Source organism: Stegastes partitus, unplaced genomic scaffold, assembly GCF_000690725.1.
Source record: "Stegastes partitus isolate 25-593 unplaced genomic scaffold, Stegastes_partitus-1.0.2 Scaffold424, whole genome shotgun sequence".
Taxonomy (NCBI): Eukaryota; Metazoa; Chordata; class Actinopteri; family Pomacentridae; genus Stegastes; species Stegastes partitus.
Window position 1 is genome coordinate 361,994 of NW_007578155.1, and position 10,980 is coordinate 372,973.

The 10,980-nt window shown below is 43.6% G+C and overlaps 2 protein-coding genes across 2 annotated transcripts in view; both read left to right on the plus strand.

Annotated features, from left to right (window-relative positions):
• The window catches only part of epc2 (enhancer of polycomb homolog 2 (Drosophila)), a 10,555-nt gene extending 7,273 nt beyond the window's left edge, over positions 1 to 3,282 (plus strand). The window contains exons 10-11 of the mRNA XM_008285970.1: positions 1,376 to 1,459; positions 3,013 to 3,282. Of these exons, the coding sequence (XP_008284192.1) occupies positions 1,376 to 1,459; positions 3,013 to 3,282 (354 nt within the window). The remainder of the gene's footprint in view (positions 1 to 1,375; positions 1,460 to 3,012) is intronic.
• Positions 3,283 to 5,066: 1,784 nt separating this feature from the next.
• Positions 5,067 to 10,980, plus strand: part of LOC103360277 (kinesin heavy chain isoform 5C) — a 16,075-nt gene continuing 10,161 nt past the window's right edge. Inside the window, exons 1-4 of the mRNA XM_008285971.1 lie at positions 5,067 to 5,198; positions 10,326 to 10,413; positions 10,531 to 10,604; positions 10,686 to 10,790. Coding sequence (XP_008284193.1) covers positions 5,067 to 5,198; positions 10,326 to 10,413; positions 10,531 to 10,604; positions 10,686 to 10,790 — 399 coding nt within the window. The remainder of the gene's footprint in view (positions 5,199 to 10,325; positions 10,414 to 10,530; positions 10,605 to 10,685; positions 10,791 to 10,980) is intronic.

Genomic DNA, 10,980 nt, shown 5'->3' on the forward strand with positions numbered 1-10,980 from the left:
AATAATTATTATTATTGTCGTTGTACAGTTTGTAAAATAGATTCATCACTTTAGTTTCTGAAGCACATCCTCGTCATGTGACTGCAGAATCACCTGTAACCCCGTCTGATTGGTCCATGATGAGTCCTATATCTCTACTCTGATTGGTTCATGACGAATCCTTTCTCCTGCTCTGATTGGTCCCCAATGAGTCTTTTATCTTAACGCTGATTGGTCCATGATGAGTACTGTATCTCTGCCCTGACTGGTCCATGATGAGTCCTTTATCTCTGCTCTGATTGGACCATGATGAGTCCTGTATCCATGCTCTGATTGGTCCGTTATGAGTCCTGTATCTTTGCTCTGATTGGTCCATGATGCGTTTTGTGTCTGCCCTACATGGTCCATGATGAGGCCTGTATCTCTGCTCTGATTGGTTATTTATTTCTGTGTTTACATTTTGTATTTCTTTAAAAAAAAAAAAAAAAAAAATCTCAAATCTGCCCCCCCCTCCCCCCAAACGATGAAATGGATTTCTTTCTTTCCCAGATTGTTTTTGTTCGTCTGTATCAAGGTTTAGTTTTTATTTTTTAAATGTTTGTATAAAAGAGTCTCCTCACGGCCTTCAGATCACTGAAAACAAAAGAATAAACCTGTATCCTGTAACAGAGACATGGAATCTGCAGCTGTAACAGAAGTTTTTATATTTTTAAAGGTGAAGTGAGAGATGCTGAGCTGAAGCTGCACAGCTTTCATTCTTCCTGCAGAAGAAGAAGCAGCAGCAGCCTGTCGGCCGGTTCGCTCACTGACTTTCTGTTTCACGTTAATAAAACACATCGATGGACTGCTGTCACTGGTTCTGTTTTCACTTCAGTCTCTACGTTCGGAGTGACATGAAGAAAAACAGGAATGTGGATTTTAAGACTAAAGCTTGTTTTGGGTGAAGCTCAGCGGCAGCAGCGAAGCCCTTTGTGTTCTGTTCTGTGCAGGTAGCTGGAGAGTTCAGTGTCACCGAGGATTCAAGCTAGTTAGTGCTGCAGGAAGGTAATATAGCATAACTTTATTAGCTTAGCATTAAGTCAGACATGGTTTTTTTATGGATGATCATACATTTTTGCTGCTGGTTAGCTTTTATGTTATATTTGATCATTTTGAATGTAATTTGTCGTGTTATTTAACAAAGTCACCTTGTTAAACTTTACACAGTGTTGATACTGCTGGTATCTGGTTTATCACGTCATTAGCTTAGCATCAGTCACCTAGTTAGCCTTTTCACAGATAACAGTTTTACTTCTGGTTAGCTTTTANCACATCTGTCTGATCAGCAGCACATCTGTCTGATCGACTCACGTATAATAAAGATTGATAGCTTATCCAGATGTTCTTGTGTCTTCAGTCTCCTCCGTCTTCAACCGACGATGAGAACAACCCCGATGGCTTCTTCGTCTTCAGGAGGAAAGCCGGCTGCCAGTATCTGCCGGTGAGTCTCAAACATCTCAGTTCACGTGACTGAAACTTTATTTTAATCTTTGTTTTCATCACAGCAGAACCTTAGATTGTGGGTCTTTTTATATACGATCAGTGAAACAAAAAAAAGATGGTTCTGCATCTGCAGCACCGTTATCTACTGACCAGAGTTCTACCTCCAGACTGTGAATGTTCCAGAGCTCCAGGTCCTTGAAGTCCACAGAGGAGGGTCCATATTGATCACTTTAATGGACTTTTTCCATCATTTCTGAGCCTCAGAACTTCATCAGTACAGCAGATAGACACATGACATTTAGGAGGAAGAACACATCTGGGTTCTGCTAGAACCTGACACCAGATCACTGGAATATTCACAGTCTGAAGGTAGAACTCTGGCCAGTAGATAAAGGTTCTGCAGATGAAGGATCAGCTGATTCTGAGGAGGTCTTTAGATGTTGTTTTCCAGACGTCGTTGATCTGATGTGACTCCTGTAGTTTTGTGTTTATAGTTTAGCTCCAGATGTTTTCATGCAGGTTACTTATGTGATTTTAGAAATTAATCGTTTCTGAGCACCAGTTAGCTTAGCTGCAGGTCATCTCTCGGTTAGCTTAGCNCACAGATAACAGTTTTACTTCTGGTTAGCTTTTATAGTATATTACACTGAACAAAAATATAAACGCCCCGTGTCAGATATTGTTGCCATGTGGAGATAACAACTGTAAATGAGCATTTGCTGACATTTTATTGTACAAAAGTAATATTTCTCTTGATTTGTGTATAATTTTTAATCCAACTTGCTGTCAGTGAGCATTACTCAGTGCATGGGTGGGCATGTCCAGTGTGTGATCAGACAAAATGAGCAACAGCTGGACAATCCTTGGACTGGGGACAATAAAGGCCACCCCAAAATGTCAGATCTTGTCACAAGTCATAATGCCTCAGATGTGGCAAGTTATGGGGGAGCGTGCCATTGGCATGCTGGATGCAGGGATGTCCACCAGAGCAGTAGCTGCACGGCTCAGTGTCCATTATCGGACCATAGGCCGTTTAAGAGTTCGTTTCCAACAGACTGGCACGACTGCAAATCGGCCTCATCCTCGTCGGCCATGTGTGACCACTCCAGCACAAGATCGCCACATCCGGCTCGTCCATCTGGACCGGCTAAGACCAGCGACACACACAGCTGATGAGCCTACTGGTCTGCACAACAGACGCAGACACCTCAGACTGTCCGTAACCGCCTACGAGAAGCCAACTTGCATGCTCGGCGCCCTCACCGTGGTCTGGATCTCACTGCTCACATGGGAAGAGTGATGTTCATGGATGAATCCAGGTTCCAGTTGTATGATGCAGATGGATGACAGCGTGTCTGGAGAAGCGTGGGTGAACGGTTTGCAGGTGCAGATGTTATGCCCAGGGCTGCCCATGGAGGTGGTGGCATGATGCTGTGGTCAGGCATCACATACGGGCACAGAACACCGCTGCACTTCATTGAAGGGAACCTCAATGCACAAAGATACTAGGACGAGATTCTCACCCCAATTGTTCTCCCGTTTGTGCGCCAGCATGACATCACCTTTCAACATGACGATGCCCAACCTCATGCTGCCCGCATCTGCATGGAATTCCTTCAAACAGAGGACACTGAAGTTCTGGACTGGCCTGCATATTCACCAGACATGTCCCCAGTAGAGCATCTTTGGGATGTTCTGGATAGGCGTGTCTGGGACCGTGTTCCAGTTCCAGGCGATGTGGATCAGCTCCGTGTGGCACTCCAGGAGGAATGGAGTAACATTCCAGGAGCCACCACAGACAATCTGATCAACTCCATGTGAAGAAGATGTGTTGCTCTGAGAGATGCAGCTGGCGGACGCACAAGATACTGAAAAATCTAATTCCTCAACTTGACCCCTATCATGTTCAAAGGACTGTCAATCCGCTACAAATGGCCGGACCACGATGTTATCAATGCCGATACGAAGATCAGTCATTACTGAAAATATATTTTGAGTTTCTCTATATATTGCATAACCCAAATGTTCATAAAACTCTTATATTTGACATAAGGGGCGTTTTTATTTTTGTTCAGTGTAGATGATGAACATAATTTATCATGCTATTAGCTTAACATAAAGTCAGCTAGCTAGCCTTTTTTCACAAATTATAGTCCTTTTTTTTTATTATTGTTAGCTTTTATGTTGCTGTAGTCGACTATGGTGAACATAGTTTAACATGTTATTAGCTTCACATAAAGTTAGCTAGTTAGCCGTTTTTCACAGATCGTAATACATTTTTACTGCAGGTTAGCGTTGATGTTACTCTGTTAGATCATGGCTCATTATGAGGTTATTAGCTTCACATGAAGTCAGCCAGTTAGTTGTTTTTCACAAATTCTAATTTCTTTTTTTGCTGGTTAGGTTTTATGTTCCTATATTAGATGGTTAACATAATTAGGTTTTTAGCTAAACATAAGGTCAGCTAGCTTGCCTTTTCACAGATAATAATACATTTTTACGGCTGGTTAGCTTTCATGTTAACGTATGATATAATGGTGAACTTAATCTATGACAGCAGCTCAATATGTCAGCTGGTTAGCCTTTAGCCTTTTTTAAAGAGATCATAAAAATACATTTGGTAACCTTATGTGTTACTCTATTAGAATGTAGTTTAGCATGCTATTAGCATAAAATTAGGCAAGCTAGTTAGCCTTTTTATTTTTATTTTTACAGAAAACTTTTTTTTTTTGACTGGTTAGCTATTATGTTACTCTATTAGATGGTAGCTAACATAATTTAGCATGTTATTAGCATAACATTTGGTCAGCTTCTGAGCCTTTTCCCAGACAATAATACAGTTTTACTGCTGCTTAGCTGTTACGTTTCTCTATTGGATAATGGCTAACATCATTTCGCACGCTATTAGCTTAACATTAGGTCAGCCTGTTAGCCGTTTAAACAGACTAATACATTTTTAATGCTGGTTAGATTTATGTTACCCTATTAGATGGTGGCTAACATAATTTAGCATGTCATTAGCCTAACATTAGGTCACCGAATTAGCCTTTTTTTTTTGTTTTACCAGACTAATACATATTTAATGCTGGTTAGCTTTTATGTTACTATATTAGACGATGATTAACATAATTTAGCATGTCATTAGCTTCACATAGAGTCCGCTAGTTATCATTTTTCACATATAGTAATACTGCTGGTTAGCTTTATGTGGGTTTAAGTGGGTTTTATATGACGTTTAATGGTCATTTTAATTAACCATCTGGAAATCTTGAACTCAAGGTGGAAAAAAAAAAGAATTTAGTTTTAAATCAACAAACACAGACGTTTGAATTTAAATGCCAACTTAAATAATTCATGTTTTTTTATGTTGCGGTGCAGCAGCAGGACTCCATGTCCCAGAGTTCCCCGCGGCTCGGTGCTCCGGGGTGGACCTGTGTTGAGGTGATTCAGCCGCTCAGCATCACACTGTTTACCGGAGACAGAGCAGCACCGGAGACCCGCCCGCGAACCGGACAACTCGGCGTGTTGTTGCGCGGCTTGACGAGCGGCGTGTTGGGCGTGCTGTCGGCGGAAGCTCCCGGTGTGTCGGTGCTCTGCGGTGCGGGATGGACGCGGCGGAGGGCGGCGTGTGCGGGGTGAAGGTGATGTGCCGCTTCAGGCCGCTCAACGACGCCGAGCGGAGCCGCGGAGACAAAGACGTCCCCAAATTCAACGGCGAGGACACGGTGGTGGTGGCGGTGAGTCCGGGACCGAGCCCCGGGACCGGGACCGGGACCAGCGGGACCGGGGCCCACCCAGTGTGTGTGTGTGTGTGTGTGTGTGTGTGTGTGTGTGCAGCAACAATGGAGTCTGAATCAGCTGTTTGTTGCTTCTCATCACTTGTTATTATTATTATTATTATTATTTACTATCGATCAGGTTATTGATCAGCAGGTGGACGCGGTGAGTCAGAGCCTGGACTAGTTTCCTGTTTTTTATTTTTTCTCCTATTTCTGGACTTTTTATTGATTTGTTTCAAACAGACACAGTCTGGATCAAAGAAAAGAAAAAAATCAACATGTTGACTGTAGAAAACAAATCAAGCAAACTCACAGAAATAGATTTAAAATAATTAACTGTCAACACAAAAACACTCCGTATTGTATGAATTTAGCTTCATTTAATTTCTTATTTTTTGCTCATTAATCGACTATTTATGTGTTTAATTCAAACAGAGACTCGTGGATCAATTCAGCTTTTATAAAACACAGACATTAACTTCCATGTGGACTGAGGGGGAAACGAGCCACATGGTAGAAATAATTATAATTAATAAAAAGTTTGAATTAAAAAGAAAGTGTCAACGACAAAAATCTGTATTTAATTTAATTTAATTTAATTTAATTTAATTTAATTTAATCTTGTAAAAGTTACTATTTATAAAAACACAGATTTTTAATGTGGACATTATTTATATTTGCTTTTTTTTCCCTACAGTCAACTTTTTAAATCATGTTTGTTTGTAATTTAACAAAACAGAACATTTATGAAGCAACATTTAAGAAAATTATTTCCCAGTTTTTAGTCCGTCATGTACGTAGCTTTCAATAACATCTGTAAAATATTCTATCTGTTGTCTATCCGGTGATTTGTTTTAGTGAATGTAAACAACCTTTATTTAACATTTAAAAACAAACAAACAAACAAACAAACAAACAAACACATGAAACCAAAGCAGCCGACTGAACTGCTGACGTCACCGAAGCAGAAAATAAACCTCAGGTTGGATGAATGAAGCAGAAATAAACATGCATCTAATAAAAACACTGATTAGAGTCAATAAAATGGTGAATGGTGTGAGCGCTCAGCTGGACCTGATCACTGATCAATAGAATCAATCAATCCCATCGACCACAGACGTGACAGGAAGCACGATGAGAGTCTAAATATATTTAAGACAAAGACGTCAAACATGAAGAAATAAGGAGAACGTTTGTAAATCAAACTGCTGAAATCCAGAAATCTGAATAAGTGACTTCAGAGTTTAATGAAGATAAATATGAGCCTCTTTCCTCCACATTCACACAGTTTATAGAATTCACTGCTACAATCACAGACTTCTGGTGTTTTATATTAATTCTATCATATTTTTTATGGACTTAAATGTCTCATCGGAGCAACAACTGAATGGATTTATTTGTCCTATTTTTGTAAATAATCCACTTTTCAACCTGCAGCTCAGAGTTTGTTTATGAGACGTTCAGGAACCCCAGTGAATATGAACGAACGGTGAGTTTAATATAATGAACATAATGAACAACAGAGCAGACGTCACATCGCTTCAGTTTGATTCTTCAGGTTCAGACGACGACACAGAAAAGAAAAGTTCATGTTAAACATAACGAGGCTGCTGCTTGGTTCGTATCAGGAGAGTTTCCTTCATCTTTATAACGAGACGTCATGAACTCAGCAGAAATAGAAGCTCGTCTGACCTTTAAGTCTTTAACAACAAAGAAACTTAACTGGATAACTTTCACCCAAAACCTGAATCAAATCATAACTTTTCCCAAAAAAGGTTTTTAATCTGTGTGTAAAAATCCCATAAATCTAATCAGAAGCTCATTAGTTGATTATTTATCTGCTGATTGTCATTAAAAGGTTCAAACTCTGCTCATTCCTTCATGTGTTTGCTCGCTGACGGATGTCATTCACACAGAGCAGGGGGGGGAGGGGGGCTGCTGCAAGGCCTCATGGGAAATATTCTGTCTTCAAGGCCAGCAGGGTCACGTGATGGGCAGTGGAGGATCAATAGGTGGCTCTCGGGCCGGAAGAGGCCGAAGGACGCTTCAAACAAACACTTTGGTTCAAATGATGCAGTGAAGCAGAGTGTGTGTGTGTGTGTNGGACTTCTTCTACTATTAAAAGTCAGTTTTTAGAAGACTTTTAGAAAACTTGACACATTTAGCGGTGAGTAAACTTGCATTCCCACATGTACAGTCCCCATAAAAAGTACCACCCCACTCTGAAGTTCTCCCTTTTAGTGCTTTTCAACATTGAATCATTGTCAATGTAATTTGGCTTTTGTGAGAAGAATTTACAAAAGACTCATAACTAAATGAGAACAGTAAGTCTTCTCCAAGTCTCAGTTCTCCTGCAGACTGCATCAGGTTGTCCTCCAGGATTTCTCTACCTGTCAGCACCGTGCTTCATCATGACGCTGCCACCACCGTGCTTCACAGTGGGGATGGTGTGTTTGTGATGATGCGCAGTGCTCGATCTGATGGCCAAAAAGCTCTATGTTGGTCTCCTCAGACCAGAGAACCTTCTTCCAGGTGACTTCAGAGTCTCCACATGTCTTCTGGTGAACTCTGGTCCAGATTTAATATGAACTTTTTCCATCAGAGTCTTTCTCTTTGTCTCCCATAAAGCTTTGATGGTGAAGAACAGACAACAGTTGTATGAACAGTCTCTCCATCTGAGCTGCTGAAGCTGGAAACTCCTTCAGAGGAGTCACAGGAGTCTTGGTGGCCTCCCTCTCTGGTCTCTTCCTCCTCAGTTTTTAAGGACGTCCTGCTCTTGCCAGATCTGCTCATGTTCCATATTCCTTCCATCTTTTGAATTTAACTTTTCTCCAAGAAATGTTCTTTGAAATGTTCTTGTATCGTCCCCTGACTTGAGCTGTGACTTCTGGCACCAACTGTTATGAATCAGAGGAGTCACGCTGATATTTATGGAATCACTTATTTTACACTTTGTGTTTGAATTAATTGACATTACTTTGTGGAATTCTGTCTTTTCAGTAAATTCTTGCTAAACAGGCCAAAATGAATTGATCGTGATTTATTGATGAAAGCCAATCAGGGGGTGGATGTATGTAATGGATCCTGTGCAGGTGAGTGAAGGTGAGGATTGTTTCAATCATCAGTTCATCTGATCAGAATGTTCTTGTAGTGACGCTGTTTGTTTCATCCCAATTCTGAGAACCTTAGATTGATTTATTGATTATTGATCCTCAGAATCAGTCCAGTTTTTTCGGTTTGAAACTTTATTAGTTTGTCCAGGAGCTGCGCGCGCACCTCCCGTCTGGGTGACGCGGTGCCGCGGTGGCTGCTGGGATCGACATGTCCTCCATGTTTCCCGCGGTGCAGGCAGCAGAGCAAACCGGAGCAGCGGCTCCTCCGTCCCGTTAACGCCGCCACAGATGCGTCCAGCCGCCGGGTACCGGAGCAGCGGCGGCCGCTGAGCTGTGCTGCGGGGCCTCGGCCGTCCGGAGCGGGTTCTCGCCGCTGTCTGCGGCTTTTTGTGCGGCTTTGCGGGTCGTCGCTGATTTGGCGCAAACAATGAGTAAACTGTCGTTCCGGGCGCGAGCGCTGGACGCCGCCAAGCCGCTGCCGGTGTACCGGAGCCGCGAGCTGCCGGAGGCGGCGGACAGCGGGGCCATCAGCCGGGCCGTGCCGCAGATGCCCACCGGGATGGAGAAGGAGGAGGAGCTGGTAGGACACCTTTCATTTACCTGTCCGTTAGCTTTAGCATTAGCTCTGCGGCGGGATTCACGACGCCGCTACGCACTCTTCGCTGCGGCCGCGCGCAGGATCGCACGTCGGTGACGTAGGGTCTGCGCCCAGACTGCGTCATTAGCGCAGCGCCGCCAGCTCGGAGCGACGTTCAGGGTTGTCCGTAGTTACCATGGCAACGGGGACCCGGAGCCCCGCGCACCTGAGGACAGGTGTCCCCCTGCAGCCGACCGACGTGTCCGGCGGCTGTCCAGGTGTCCACAGGTGTCACAAGCGCGAGACAAAATGGAGGCTGCCCGGGGTCCAGATGTTTGTGTTTACAGCCTCTACAGCCGACAGTTTGTGTTGTTTGTGTCTAGTTGTTGTTGTTGTTGTTGTTGTTTACGTGTCTTTGTTCCAGGCTGCTTCCATCTGTGTCTCCCTTCAGCCGGTCTGGGTCTCGTTGTGGTTCTGTGTCTAGTTTTTGTTGCTGGTTTCTGTCGCTGCTCCTTCGTCTCATATTTAAGTATTTANGTGTGTGTGTGTGTGTCCTGCATCATTCAGCAGCAATCATCTTTCTTCCGTCTCATTGGTTCGGTCGTTCCAGTCGTCTCCCAGTGGGATGCAGTCTCCATGGCGACAGGCATCATATTGAATCAGGCCCGGAGCGTCTGTGGACATTTTCTATCAGATTGACACCGAAGACGTCAGATCAGCAGATATATTGTTATCATACATGTTCTCTGTATGTTCTCTGTATGTTCTCTGTGTCACACGTGACACGTCAGTCTTACAGAAGAGGCTTGTGGTGGTTAAACGTGTTCTAAGATCATCATCGCTCAGAAACACGTTCAAACGTTCTGCAGCTTTCAAAGAGCAGAACCGAACGAGCTGCGTCTCTGTTCTGACGTTTGTTTCTCTGAGCTGACATTTTAAACTTCCGTCCTGCTGAGAGTCTGAGCGTCCGTCTGTCCGTCTGTGTGGATCCTGATAAAAACCGTCCGACGGTTTCATGTCAGCAGCTCTCAGTTCTGGTAAAGACCAGCCGGTCCCACGGACCAGTTCCACACGATGAAGCCGTGAGCAGGTGTAGTGCAGGTGTAGTACAGGTGTGGACAGGTGTGTATTGGTCTGTCCAAGTGTAATAAAGTTTATTGATGGAATAGAAGAAGTGAAGCACAGGTGTATACAGGTGTGTACCAGTATAGTACAGGTGTGTTCTGGTGTGTATAGGTGTGTACCAGTACTGTACAAATGTACAGGTGTGTCCAGGTGTAGTAGAAGTGAAGCACAGGTATATACAGGTGTGTCGTCCCTGGATGCAGCAGTATTGTGTTTGTCTTTCCTCCCCATCATCAGCGGCGGTGACTCTGAGTGTTTTGTGTGTTTCAGGGGAAGCCGTACGTGTTCGACAGAGTTCTTCCTCCGAACTCGGAGCAGGTTCAGGTGTACGACACCTGCGCCAAGCAGATCGTCAGAGGTCGGTGTTCAGACTCCCGCTGTGCTGGAGTTCATCGTTTGTCCTCTCATCAGTGTGTTGTTGTTGTTGTTGTTGTTGTGTTTTTCTCATCGTGTTGTTGTTGTTGTTGTGCTGCAGATGTGTTGGGAGGCTACAACGGCACCATCTTTGCTTACGGTCAGACGTCGTCAGGAAAGACTCACACCATGGAGGTCGGTCGGCTGTTGTGTTGTTTGTTTGGATGTTTGTTTGTTGTGCGTCTTTAACTTGTTGTTGTTGTTGTCGTTGTTCAGGGGAAGCTGCACGACCCCCGGCTGAAGGGCATCATCCCTCGCATCGCCAGTGACATCTTCGACCACATCTACTCCATGGACGAGAACCTGGAGTTCCACATCAAGGTGACGACCTCGCCGATGACGTCACTCGCTGGTTTTTCATTGGTCCACTGAAGTTTCAGCTTCACGGTTTAAAATATTTAACATTTTACTTCAGTGTCTGAGTATTAGGGTGGTGTTAGAGTTAGTTAGCCTCTTTTTGTGGTTTATTTCTGGTAATTTGTCCATTTTGTGGTGGTTTCAGAGGGTTTTT